The sequence below is a fragment of the Cajanus cajan genome, chromosome 3 (assembly GCF_000230855.2).
Source record: "Cajanus cajan strain Asha chromosome 3, NIPB_CcT2T_4, whole genome shotgun sequence".
NCBI lineage: Eukaryota > Viridiplantae > Streptophyta > Magnoliopsida > Fabales > Fabaceae > Cajanus > Cajanus cajan.
In genome coordinates this window covers 74294407-74309504 of record NC_138519.1, presented here as the reverse complement: position 1 = coordinate 74309504, position 15098 = coordinate 74294407, and the positions used below count along the sequence as shown (strand labels likewise).

Sequence of the window (15098 nt, the reverse complement as noted above, 5' to 3'; positions counted from 1 at the left end):
TATATAATTTATAAAAGATTTAAATATATTTTTAATTTCTTGAATTCAAGATAAAGTTAAAATCTTTATGTTCTAATACCTATGAGGATTTCACCCATCCAAATCCACTCTGGAAAAATTCTGATTTCTTCATACAACTGTCATTCAAGTTGAACGAGGATGTAAATCCTACAAAAGTAACTCACCCAGGCATGTCTCCATCTGATCTTAAGCTAGCTAGACAAGAATGTCAGGAACTGCTCAGACAAGGTCTCATAGAAACTACTGAATCAAATTGGGCATGTCAAGCTTTCTATGTAGAAAAAAGATCAGAAAGACTCAGAGAAAAAAAGAGATTAGTCATTGACTACAAACCCCTCAATCATTTCTTGAGGGATGATAAGTTTCCTCTCCCAAAGACTTCTTCTTTGCCTATTTTGCTAAAAAAATCCAACATCTTCTCCAAATTTGATCTCAAATCCAGATTCTGGAAGTTAGGGATTGAACCCAGCTAAAGACACAAAACAACTTTTTGCATACCCAATGCGCAGTACCAGTGGACTGTCTTACCTTTCGGCTTGAAGGTAGCACCTTCACTATTCCAAAGGGCAATGACAGGGATATTTGAACCTCTCCTAGATAATGTTATCATCTACATCGATGATATTCTCTTGTTCTCCACAGATATGGAGAGTCACAAGAAGCTTTTGGACAAATTCTTGGAAAGAGCAAATATGCATGGAATCATGTTCTCAGAGAAGAAGATACAGCTAGCCCAACAAGAAATTAATTTTTTGGGTATGAAGTTCTCTCAAGGAACTTATCAGCCTCAACCCCATATTGCCAAAGAATTACTCAACTTTCCTGAGGAAAATCTAACTGTCAAGCAAATTCAACAATTTATGGGAATCCTAAATTATATTCGGGATTTCATTCTCAAAGTTGTTGCATACACCAGTCCTCTCTCAAAGATGCTAAAGAAAGATCCCCCTCCATGGGGACCGGAACAAACTCAAGTTGTCCAAGAAATAAAGAAAATCGTACAAATCCTCCTGCATTAAAAATCCCAGGGAATGGAAAAAGGATTATCCAGACTGATGCTAGTGATCATTACTGGGAAGCAGTATTCATTGAAGAAATTCATGGAAAGAAATTCTATTGTGGACATGCTAGTGGACAATTCAAAGAGGCAGAGAAGCATTATCACACCACCTACAAAAAAGCACTGGCAGTAAAAAATGGAATCAAAAAGTTTGATTTCTATTTGAGAGGACAACATTTTGAAGTCCAGATGGACAATTCCTCATTCCCAAAAATCCTAGATTTCAAGAATAAGCTACCACCTGAACCTCAGATCTTGAGGATGAAAGATTGGTTTTCCAGGTATGATTTCACTGTTAAACACATTAAAGGAAAACACAACCTCATCCCTGACTTCCTTTCAAGACCTCAGAAAACCAATTTTTGTAATATCATCCTCCCATAGCTTTCCATTGATTTTCATAGTAAAACTTTTACTTGATACAACAAAAACCAGAAAGCTATATCCTCCTGGTCTTGAGCCAAACAGTCCTGAAGAAATTATCCAGTTTGCCAAAGCCCATTATTTTTATTATTTTCATGAGACTTTAAGATTTAAAATAATTCCTCCATCCATGTTTGACCCTACAGAAGATCACTCTGGGATCTTCGAATTATTCTGCGAAATTGGGTAGGATCTGTCTGAACCAACTCTTTGGGCCATATGGTGTAAAACTGTCCAAAATCCAATCTCAATTGCCTTAAGGACACAGTCAACTTATGATATTCTGATAAATCCAGATAAGAATGATTATCTATTCTGGACTTTATTAGAATGGTTTTCACCTCTGAAATGGTGGAGATGTGAGTTAAAAAAGATTCTCAATTTTCAATGTAACCAAAAGGGAAAGACTAGGAAACAATGTGAGTCCCTAACTTCCATTGCCATCATCAGTCACTTTTATTTTCAGAAGCCTACTGGACAACTCTGGTCCAAAAATGAAGCTTATCTTTGGGGAACTTTTGAGACATACCCTCCAGATCAGAGTTATAAGACACAATTGATCAACCATCTCAAAGACACAAGGATCCATTAAAAGAGCCGAGATGAAACCAGTTCATCACACAATCATCTAATTCCTTCTCAGTCAAGTCATCAGGGAATCAAAGCTTTTATGAGCAGGACTGAATTCTACGTTCCTGATGAACAGTTCCAGACAGCTAATGACCTAGGAGAAAACTATGAAGACCTCTACTATGACGAATCAAGGATGAACAGTTGTTCAGATTCAGACGCATCAGATCCGAATCTCTCTCCTAGTCACGAGCCTATCATTAAAGGAGATTAATAATGAGAATCTGCTTTATGTACTATCTGCCACCATTTGTATGATAAAGTGTGTAATTTAGTTTGGTGTCTTGAGTGAGTCAGACCCATGTGGGTCCCTCTCTTTTATTCGTTTTTATCATCTTAGTCGGACTAGTTTGTTAGTTTATATGAGTTAGACCCATGAGGTCTTTCATGCTTATCCTTTAATTAGCCAATAGGATTGGCCCTAGTGTAAAAGATGTCGGCCACTTATCATAAAGAGAACTCCTCCAAGTCTATATAAGGAGGCACTCTCTCAGATTGTAAACCAAGTTCAAATTGGAGAAATAAAGACTCTCATGTTTCTTTACTCATGGATTTCTAAATTACTTCTCATTCTCTCTCTCGAAAGCTCTTGATACTATGATAGTATTATGGTCTCAGTAACATATGATTGAAGCAAGTATGCTCTGTACTCGCCTCTTTTAGAGGATCTTGTACAACAGAACGCTATGGAAATTTGATCCAGTATTTCCGGTTCTTAGAACTTATGATAAGTTTGCCTGATATAAGACAGAAGCTGAAAAGAGTAAGCAATGGATGCCGAAAAAGTAAGTAAATTTCTTATAAAAGGTAAAATCTACTTATAATATTTATGTTAGTAAAAATCAGATGATATTACATAATAATTTCAATTTATCACTTTTAAATGTATTATTGGTAATTTAAGAAATTAAAACAAAATTTTTAAAAATTATAAAACTAAAAATAATAATTTAAAATTAAAAGAATAAAAATAAACTTACTTTAAATTTAAAGAACTAAAAATATATTCAAAATTAATATTATTTAGAGAACTCATTAAATATATAACCTGAGTAAATTTTATGTAGCATGTAAGTTTTTTAATATATAAACTAAAATTCCTTTATATAGCTGCTTAGTTCAGTTTCTTCCCGCGGTGCCATTCTAGTTGAAAGTTTCGGTTTCACAGAAACACAAGGTTCTTCAGCTCCACCTTTCACTGATCATCTTCTCTTCACTCCGCTCCAAAACAGAGATTCAGATCTCGATTCGCCGTTACAGGTCGTCATCTTCTTCTTCTTCTTCTCGGTAGTTGCAAAATCTCTCTCTCACATCACATTTTCGCGTTCTGAATTTCTCCCGATGACAGTACCGTTTGTTTTTTAAACTATATCTATATCTATATATATATATATATATATATTATTTTTAAATCGAAATTTGGAATGGATTTGAACATTGCGGTTCTGCTTTGTCTCGTGTGAGGTTGTAGATCGCGTCCTGCACACACGATGTTGCAATGGATGGGAGGATCCAGGAGGAAAGTCACTGCTGTGAGTTTGATTTTTTGCTGAAATTTGAATGTTCTTAGATGCACACTGCAATATACTTTCAATCAAATTGCGACATTCTGTATAATTAGGGAGAAACAAAACCTATATATTATTTGAAGGATTAACAGTATTTTATAGGACAACGTAATGTTTTTGCATTGAAATGATGACTTGCATTGATTCAGAAGATGATTTACTCTGTAAATTGATTACTCGTTCATGGAAATCATGTAGTTTCCTGAGTAAGCAAAAAAAGAAAGTAGAAAATACTAGTCATTGCTTTTGGTGCAAATTGGATATATGATTTTCGTGGTTTGAAGCAGACACAGTTGGCTTGACATGCCACTGCAAATTTTAAATTTGAAAAATGTTCGTTTTTTTCTTCTGATGTCCAAAATTGTATCTATTTGATGCATGTTAATCACTCACGCTGGGATGGGAATTTTTCAGTCAAGGAAGTCTATGCAGAAGAGGTAAAAGTCAGATGTTAGTGTTACTTATCATCTCTATGGAGTTTGGTTGGTTGAGTCTGGGAAGAGTGGTTATGCTGAAATTTGGTGGAATTGTAATGAACTCCTTATTTCCATCAGGCAGAAGCAATACTTTGAACAAAGGAAGCGTCAACAACAGAATCCGCAAATGGTTGGGTCAGATAACTGTTTTGATAGTCTTGGAATAAGTGGACAAGACCTCAAGGAACATCGGTCTCTGGACATTCTTAATTTGCTAAACTTGTCAAAGAATGCTCAGCAATGCAATCCATTCTGTGCGAAGGGTAAGCATTGGATCTTCTTTCTGAATTTTGCTGCTGCAGTATCTACAGTCTTGACAAGCAAGATTTGTAAAACACTGTTTTTATTGGAGCGTACATTGATCAATTAAGTAGTTTTCCTATCTTGTCATGCTTGAATCATTCATGAATCCTGGACTATTTCTGGCTAATGGAGGATTATTTATTGTTGACTGTTGCATTAAATGTTTCCAAACCTACCAAGGATCTTCATTTATTTACAATAGAGAGAAAAAGTTTCTTCATGAGATTTGGAGCAATTGAGAAAATAGCACGTGGATGCTTTGCATTATCCACTCATTTTCATTTTGTTTCCCATGTTTGTTGTTTCACCAATTAGCCAAAATGGTTATTTTTCTGCTATATTAAAACCTGGCTGCCAATTCCGGACTTCTGGCAAATAGTCATTAGGCTCAAAAAATTCATGTTCTGATAGACTTCCTGAAGGAAAGCCAAGTGATATGGCAGGGAAAAGGATTTATTAGGATTAATGATTCTTGGCCAAATTATGTTGTTAATACTTCTTTTTGTTTCATTTGTCTTGATCGCTTCATGTTCCTTGTCTGTTTCTTTTCTAGCTTATGTCCTGTTTACTAAAATTATCTACTTCCCACCATGTTACTTGTACAATAATGAAAGGGAGGGATGATGGAGAAGTCTGTATTTCTACCATGCCAGGCAGTGTCTCAACAAATCAGCCAACAATGTTTACCAATTTGGATACTACTACTGTAAATTGTTGCAGAGTTGAAGAGGCAAGTATGTGCTCTAGTACAGTAGCCAACAGTAAAAACTGTCAAGTTTGACTGTTTTCATTTAAATGCAATTTGGAACTGAGATGTGAAATATATAATGAATGTGTACAGAAGTAGAGGCACCTTTGTGCTGCCAGACTGAAACATCACCAAATAAGTGAGTGACAATTACTTTTACACGTTCTTGTTATTGAGCCTTCTACTTTGTTACGTTACTGGTTAATCCTAAAGCAATTGAATGGACCGAAGGGGCTCTTCATGAGGTCGGAGAAGGACTGCATTGCCTACTTGCATGCTTGATTTCACTTGTTTCTTCTAACTTATTGCTCCACATAGTAACACATCCATGGCCAGCAAACATATAAAAGGTGTTCTCAACAAAGCTAGAAGCAAATGCCAAACATATCATGCATTCACGGGTTGCTTCTGAGTCCATTATGCCTTTTTCATTCTTTCTATTGGCGTGCGGGCGTTGGATTAGCATGGTTCAAAACTTATAATTTTATTAGTTGAGTTGGTTCAGTTTGTGGCTTAGAAATTTTTAGAACTCTGGATCAAACTAATCAAAACAAATTTAAAGATAAACCAAATGACAGAACTGCAAACGAACCAAACGTTTCATTGGTTTGCTTTGGTTGTTTCACCCCTTATTTACTTCCAGACTTTTCCCGCTTCTCTAGATCTTTTTCTTCTTTTTCGACTCGGACGAATGTGATGAAATTACAAGGGGCTTATTTCTAATCGGATTGGCTTGGTTATTCAACCTGCAACCACTACTTATTTGTTTCGCCAAACTTGCGCTTATTTCTCACCATTCAAAGGATTAATACTTTTTCTTACTTGACAGGAGGGCTCCCGATCACCAGAATACTGCTTTCAGTGGACCCCAAAATCACTGGAAGACTGTAACTGATGAATGTAAGCAACATATTATATATATATACAACAAACGTATATCGGGACTGTGTTTCTTGCTATAGTAAAATTTAGATTATATCAGCGATTTTGCTTTCAAGGACATATAACACTGGAGTTAATTTTTAGTAAATTAGGTATAAACCGACGGTGTAAATGGATTTTATATTGTTAGTCATAAGGTCAATGTATTGAGTTTTACAATAATTATATTTTAAAAGTTATACCTTCTAATTGGTCCATAGTGTAAAAATTTTCTCATTGATAGTGCACAGAAGTTAAACCCATTTATTTAACATTATTTTAAATATCATCAGACTGGCCATTTTCCTTCTTACTTTCATCCTCTCACTCTCACCTATTGATTTGTCGCTGTTCGCAGACTCGGAATTATCTGTTCTTGATTTGCTTTGTGATGACGAGTCTAATGCCACTACAGAAAAGTTTCCAACATGCGAAGATCATGTTTCTTTTTCACTTGAAGGTATATTTTGCCTTTTACTCATTGCTTTTCACGTTTCTTCATATTGTGTTATTCGGAGCATCACTGTGATTATTGTTATATGCTGATCAACAAAATGCATGGATATTTGTTGGAGGTGTTCATGGACTGGTTTGGTTTGGATTTGAGGTAAACTAAAGTCCAAATCAATCAATTTTGATTGGTTTGAATTTTGATTGGTTTGGTTTGAATTGAATTTACCAAAAAAAAAAATTGCAAACCAAACCAAATTAATAAACAGTAGGTTGATTTGGTTTGATTTAATCTGTCTTTCTAGAAGAAAAAAAATGATAGATGTTTAAAACTAAGATAGTCTTTCAAATATAACTAAATTGTCTAAGTTACAATTATTATCTAAGTAACTTTGATGCTTTTTTTTTTCTCAACTTGAATGTCAATATGCAAATAATATATTAAGTGAAAATAAATGTTAATTTTTTTTTAATATTAAGTCTAATGGTTGGACTAACATGAAGTGAACAATGGCTCCAAAACTAGTCAGAAAGTGACAAAGTCAATTGGCCAGAGAGCATGCAGCGTGAGTCTAGCTATGAATCTTATGTAACTGGTAAGTGAGTGCACAGTAATTAATAAAGTAATAATATTATAAAATATATTAATATTGAATAATAATAATAATAATATCATAAAAAATTACTATAATTGTATTGTTAGAGTGTTGGTGCAGTATAAAAGTGTTGCATTTATGTGTTATTAATAAAATCGTAATACTATAAAATAATAATAACAATTTTGGATCATCAGATTTGCAAAATGAAAATCCATGATCCGAAGCCATTAAAGTTGGATTTAATTAATTTAGATTGGATTTGATTTGATTAAGGAAAAAAAACGAACCAACTTAATTGGCTTAGTTCAAATTATCAATTTTATCGAATTGTCCAAACTCATGAACACCCCTATATATTTTCCTTTTAATTTTGGTGGGAAACAAAGGTGATGGTTGAATTTCGTTTCTTTAATCGTGAACATAATATATTATAATGGAAGTGAAGAATTGATGATAATAGTTAAATTTGTGATCTTCAAATGTAGCAACAAAACCAGAATTTTTTTAATACTAGTTCCTTCCTCAGGAACTTGGTATCTTAAAACATTCTGTTTGTTTTTTTGTTGCTCAAATTAATGTGTTGTATTCACAATTTATATGTTTCAATACATGTCTGTTCTTAATGGTCCTGTTTCTTAGATGATTGCATGATGTACTTTCACATTCAGAAAAAGTGAACCTTTATACATGACAATGTTTATCCAATTGTATGTTTAAATTTTTTTCCATATATAACATAAACTGAATCCTTCTAGGTTTGGGTAAAGTTGGGATAGAGACGCCAGTTCATTCACCAGAACATCGGGCTAGGTAATTAAATTGATACTTTTTGGATAGTTCACTCGTTCGTTCCTTCTTTCTGTAAGAGTATTCTGCTAACCTTGAATACGTAGTATTCCCAACGTGTGATTGGGGTTGACAATATTTAATGAGCATATAAGCTCACCTGTTGTCCTTAAAAAAGTGTTGGAAGCATTCAAGCATTTCACTGACTGTCGGCATATAGACAGAGTGATTATTTTGAATGTGTTTGGGAATTTGTTGTTTGCAGAATTCCTTACAAATACTCACCATTGCAGAAGGATGGAAGGAAATCAAAACTAAAGAAACTTAACCATGTGCTGGATGACATTGAACTTGAAGTGGTGAAGCATATATCTAAATCATCTTTCTACACTTACACGCACATACATTTTGTGTAATGCTATCTGCATCTTCTGAAGCTATATATTATTTGCTAATCATTAGTGATACATAAACTTACATAATTCTTCCATATTTAGTTTTTGCCTGAAGAATTGACATCTTTTCTTTTATTCATAATTGTTATATGTGAATTATAGACAGTATTTTATTCCATTTTCATGGTATAAAATTTCAGTATGAGGTTGATGGTTATTGATTGACAGGATACCATAATGTCAAATGTTTGAAAAGTTGTTAAGCACTGATATGGGTGGAGCCATAAGTTAGTCCATAATCTTTAGTTATGAAATTTATGCACGAATTAAGTATATATGGAAAAAATGCTTTGGAAAAGCCATATTTGTATATATAAGCAGTAGGAGTTGACTTAGTGAGTCATCACTTGGCTATGGTATTTTAAACAATCATGATTCATGATTGTTAAGGCAACGGATCTATCTTTTTTAAGCAGACATGGCTGATTTAGTAATTACCGGTAACGGTGATCTGATAAAAGATATTAGGGTAAAATTACAAGTTACTCTCTTTTCAAATAATCTTAAAAAAAATAAAAATTCCTTTTCACTTACCCTCCTTAAAAGAGACTAGTTTTAGTTTACTAATTGAATCCATGACCTTGGCCAGCCGTGTTTTTATTACTTGAATCCATGAGGTTCCTAAAGTATACATATACACAGCCTTACCTTGGCGAGTAAAGAGTCTGTTTTCACCATTTGAATCCATGATCTTTTGGTTGCAAAGCACCAACTTTTAACCAACAAGTCATTGACACAAGTGGTATTGGACTCGATTTCCTTACATAAAGTCTTGGGTTCAAGTTTTGTGGATAAAGAAAATGTGGTTGGGAGGAGAAACTCTATTAAGAGTGATCAGTTAAGTTTCTTAATAAAGATTAACAGTAAAGTTAGTGAATACTTTGTACTAATAATCTAATTATTAAAAAAATAAAAAACAGCAACCTTAGTACCTTACCATTGGCTCAAGCAAGGCCCACAAACTTGTTTACATCCCGTATTGGCTTTTATTTTTTTAATCAAAGTAGGGTAATTTGTTTTCAAATTTTTTTATAAAAAAATCTGTGGAACTTGAAAAAAAAGTACCCTTTGGTAAAATGCAATTTATCCATGATATCAACGTGCATGTTTGACTTCGTGAACCTCATTCCCCGTTCTTTTATCTTTTTTGCCTCCTTTAGTACTTTGATTAGATCACAGTTGGACTTGGATCTATTGTTCCTCTGATTTGTGTACTTGCAGTAGTTTCAATATATTCTGCCTATTTTAATTCATAATGGGTGTCTTGTATTGATAACGATGTTGAGATCATAGAATGTGACACTATTTATAGGATACAATGATGCAAGATATCGAGGTTTCGCCTATCAGTTCTTCGGACTTCCCGTTTAACAAAGTAAGGCGAAGCTCAGCAATTGTTGGAAACGGCAAGCATTTTTATGACTTTCCTAACAAAAATGGCCTTTCCGTTAGTGAAGAATTCTTCTATAAGACTGAAAATAGTGATGAAGACCTGTGGAATGGTAATCTATAGCTATTTTCTTTTTCTTTTTCTTTTTTCTGTCATATCTTATTGCTTTGTTTAAATACCTTGTTCTTTAACACGTTGCTAAAATCTTCATCCATCTGTTGTAACTTCAACTGACTTCTTGTGAATAGGGTAACTATTTGTTATATCAAGGTCGTATTAAATGTAATGACATCTCCCTCCCCCTCGGAAAAGATTTGAAAAAAGTAGCAGTGACATATGAAGAAAACATAAAATTGAAGGTAAAATATGAAAAGGAAGGAAAGAAACGTGAGCTGTATAATTTTTACACTTAGTTCCTGGCTGTCTGCAATGACCACATTTGAGAGATTGGATCATTGGTTTTTCAGCACTAGAGAGATTGAACTATCGCATCACTTGCTTTATAGATTCCTTTCCACTGAAATGCGTCATTCATATATAATAATATGTATCAATATGGTTTCCTGGGTCAATGATTCAATTAAAACCTGTCTGGACGATCCGCATTTGTCTAGGTATTGTCCATACTTGATCTGATTCTGATAAAAAACCAGAGCTGGCCCCAGTTCATGGTCACACGATGGTTAGTGTTTCTAGTAAATGACATGACTAGTTTTTTGATTTTGAAAATATGTTTCTCTGCCTCTTGTGTAAATATAGCATGTTCCGGCTTCCTTGATGAGAAATTTGGCAACGAGATGGGATACGATGCCTCGGGTAAGAAGGGTTTTCAAATGGGTTCTAAATCTCCTGAATTATTGAAAAGTGGGGCCTACAAAATGGATAATTATGCTTTTGAAGACCTACACCCAAAGAAATGGTAATTGCTGGACTATAGCGTACCATACCCTGTTTCCCGTAAAATTATTTTTTTACTTAAAGATGGTTTGTATGTATGGCTGTGCAGGTCTTCAGCTACAGCGATGAAAGAGATCGACAGGAGTGGTACAATTTGCTTCCTTAAACTATCAAATAGAATCTTCAATGTTTTAAAAGTATTATTGGAATACCAATGGCACGGACAAGTCACGTTAATTTGTTGCCCAACACGTTGTAAATATTAGGCATCTTCTTTGGGGAAAAGCTACATCTAGTACTGGACTAGCTTTTGGGGTAATATGTCACGGGTTTTTTTCCAACACAAAAGCCTTACTTGTGGTTGTTTTGTACTTGAATCTTATTTTCTTATCTATCCAAGCATACCATATTTATGTAACTGGTCATAGGTCAAAAGTTCGTCTACTGGATTAGTTGTCGATGCGATTCACTTATTCATTGATCTGATGTCTTGTAATGAAAATCTGACATGTATGAATTCATTGATTGATTGATATGCGAGTCCGTCACATATTGACGTGAGGAACAATAGTACATATATCATTCCATTATGATGTTTACTTCTATGCTCTTTTTCTTTATGTTCAGAGCCACTGTCTTCATTTTCCAAAGACGAATTAGAGAGTGATTTTGACTTCTATGTTGCTGGCAGAGCAAGGTATGAGCATTTTTTTTAGAAGCTCTATATTGGCATATGAGCATTTACTTATGTTTTTGTGGTGTCAATAATGTTATAGATTAGATGGGAAGTTCAACACTCAAAATTTAATTCCAGAAGATGTAAGGGATAATTCGAGCTTGCTGAGGTAAAATCAGAATAATCCTGTGTTTCATGGTTATTTTGTCTGTTTATTTATACTGTCACCTGTGTTTGACTATTTGTCTACTTTCTGTCAGCGAAGAGTCAAGCTCAACCGCTGCCGGTAACATAACGTCTTCTCTCTCTCTCTCTCTCCGAGACTCACAAAAGCGAACTCATTAGGGTTACGCAAATGAATAGTCATAAGGAGCTATTCTAATTGGAATGTCTGCATTTTATGTCAGTGAGGAGTGAGACCACTGCGCACTCACCATCAAGAATATTGACAGGCGAGAACAGAAGAAAACATAGAAATGCTTTTGTAAGCCCTAGAAAACATAGAAATGCTTTTGCAAGTCCTAGAAATAAGTGCAGTACTAAGGACGAAAAGTGCAAAAGTTTACCAAATTCATCAAAGCGAATACCATCTTATTACCCAAACTCTATTCTCCGGGAAGAATTGGGTACGCGTGACTGGTGGCAGTTTGAGGAAAAAAAAAATGCTTCGGTTGATAACAGTTCTGTTGCCGATCCATTCCGCCTAGATTTAGAGGCAGATTTTGCAGTCTTCAGATCCAATAATAGAATTGAAGATCCTTTTGGGGTCTTTACTACCCCTGAATTTCGTAACAATGCCAGTCCTTCCTTTAGTGGACTAAAAAATGATGCACCTCTTGCAGATTCTCCTCCTTGCGGTTTCACCTCCGAAAAGTTTGCATTTGATTGTTCAACTGCATTCCCCAATGTTCCTTCATGGCCAACCAGCCCAAGTTTATCTCCGGATTTGCCTTTCAAAGGAAAGTCTGAAGAAGCTGGTGGTTTTCATTGTCATACTTCATCTACTGATATGTCAGTGCAGGGAAGTGTTAGCAAAGGCGAAAGACAAGTGAAACTGCAAAAAGACACACTCGAAGGAAAGTCTGAAGAAGCTGGTGGTTTTCATTGTGATACTTCATCTACTGATATGTCAGGGCAGGGAAGTGTTAGCAAAGGCGAGAGACAAGTGAAACTGCAAAAAGACACACTAAAAAATTTTGACCAAGATATTTTCATGGGAGATAATGAATTGTCCTCAGAAAAGAATCCAACACAAGATGGTCCATCTTCCAAGAATCACGCGCAAGAATGTGAAGACACAGAGGACACAAATCCAAAGGCAACAGAGTGTCTTGTAACAGCTGACTCTTCTGGCCATGTCGAGGATATATCATCATTACTGAAGAAACCTGACAAACAAGAAAGCCAAATAGATAAAATAAAGTATGACTATTCTTAATTTTCTACATATAATATACTTTTTCTCTTGGCTTGGTGGCTGGTCAACACTCTCAATACTTTTTACAAGAGATACACTAAGAAAACTGAAATTTTCACCAGGAGCAATTGTGATGCTGAAGCTCCTCCTAAATGTAAAATTGCAAATGAAGGTATGCGATTTATCCATATAATTTCCCTCGTCCGTTATTGTTCTTCGATTGCTTTTGAAAAGAAATTCAGTTAACGTATCCTTATCCTGTGGATGTACATGCTATGCTACACTGTTTTCTTTTGCAGAAAAGAAATTTTGGCTGCCCGAAGGGAGGAACACGACGAGTGGGAAACATAATAATGATAAAATTAGGTTGTCAGGTGAGATGATGTTTGAAAGCTACGTTTTTCAGATTCTGCGTGTTCAGAAGGTATTGAAGTAGGCATGTACATGAAGTAATAACGCCTTCCTTAGGCAGAGTGGTAGCAATAAACTTCTCTCATTAGACACAGTGAACAAACGAACAGTAACCAATTTTTTTCCCGCGTGCATTCTTAACATAGATAATTTTTTCGCCCAAATTGATATTCCAACCGTGCCTCTTTGAAAAAAAAAATCATTCTTTTATCGTGACACATTTTAATATAAAACCCATTGATGAAAATAATTTAAATATACATCTTATTTGTGTTTAATAATTTAAAATCAGTTTATCAAACTTTCACTCTAACACCATGTTTTGGTTTATTTTGAAAAGGAGTGATTTAGGGAGGAAACATTTATAAAAATAAAAATAAAATTAGTGACATATCTAGAAATTTTAAATTGTGAAAATAATATTTGTATATATAAATTTTGTGGAGGCAATGCTTAAATTATAAATTCACTTTTTTTTTGGTTATTGTATTTCTAATTATGTGGCATTTTGTAATTATAATACGCATTATGCTAAAAAAATGTAGTGGGGGGAATGTCACAAAATAGACTCGTTATTGCGTTGACATGGAGAATTGAGAAGAAAGTTGTAAAAAAAACAAAACCACGGGTGATCGCTCTTATCATATTTTATCTTTTTACTCATGATTTCGGATAGAAAGTGCATACAGAGTAATCCTTAAATAATTTAATATTTTTTATAACAAAAATAAAATAAAAAATTAAAAGTAAGGGTAAAAAATATTTTTATAGTTATTAAATAAAAACTAATTTTATAGTTGGTAATAAAATATTTTATATTTTTTTTTACTTGATCAAATAAGTAGAGGAAGTTTTCTTTAATTATTCTTTCATATTTTTATCCATTCAAACAATATATTTTTAATTATGCTTCTCCAATTCTTTTTTATAACAAACAATTTATAGTGTATTTTATATTATAATTTATTTTTTATAAGAAAAGATTGGAGATAATATTTTTTATCACTTTTTTTTTTTTGTATCTTTTCACCTTTTTCTCTATTATATTTATTTTTTACTTTTATATATTTTCTCTCTTTTTAATGTACTCTTACCCTCTACATGGTAAAAGTGAATTTGAGAGGAGGAGGGAGAAGGCGAACAGATTGGAGTATATTTACAAAAAATAAAAAATAAAAAAAAATCCGTGCTTGCTAGAGGTGAAAGGAGAGGGGATTTAAGGGAATTTATGGTGGGTTCCACATGCATAATACTTACATTCAAAAATGGGGGAATTTGAGTGGATTTGGATCTAAAGACTTTAATATCCTTTTGTTACTTTGAACTACCCGTGACTATATAGCTACTTTAGTTTAAGACAAAGTCCTATCACTTTGGACATTAATATTCGAATATTTTCTATATAACATAAATTTACTACAATAACAATATCACATTATTATTATTATTGGCTAATTTTTTATGATAAAAACCTTTGATTAAGTAAAAAATATAAATATTTAAAAAATATATTTATGATGAACTAAACATTGAAAATCATAATTTTTAAAATTCATAATTTCTTAGTGTTAAAACAACATAATTCCATTATTTCTAAGCATGAAAAAACTTCTTATGCACCGCACACACTCCTTAAAAGCCAACATTTTCTTTGGTCCATATTAATTTTACAATGTGTTAATCTACGTGCCACTCAACACTTTTATTAACTCATCACATGATCATTGACGCAAGAAACTAAGATAATTGACATTATAATACATTAGCATTTAATGTAGGAACCAAAATAATATATATATATATATATATATATATATATATATATATATATATATAAATAAAGAGAGAGGGAGAGATATAGATAGAT

The 15098-nt window shown here is 33.6% G+C and overlaps 1 protein-coding gene across 1 annotated transcript; it reads left to right on the top strand.

Moving 5' to 3' along the window:
• Positions 1–590: 590 nt before the first annotated feature.
• LOC109793902 (uncharacterized) lies at positions 591–13814 on the top strand. Its single transcript, XM_083072063.1, has 22 exons — positions 591–860; positions 938–1362; positions 2798–2897; positions 3245–3421; positions 3606–3666; positions 4117–4139; positions 4261–4441; positions 5096–5215; positions 5323–5368; positions 6059–6129; positions 6509–6610; positions 7955–8009; positions 8251–8344; positions 9753–9942; positions 10590–10749; positions 10837–10874; positions 11355–11424; positions 11504–11572; positions 11664–11689; positions 11811–12825; positions 12943–12992; positions 13120–13814. Exons 1-22 carry the CDS (start codon positions 591–593, stop codon positions 13254–13256), a joined length of 3480 nt encoding a protein of 1159 aa, XP_082928189.1. The 3' UTR covers positions 13257–13814.
• The last annotated feature ends 1284 nt before the right edge of the window (positions 13815–15098 follow it).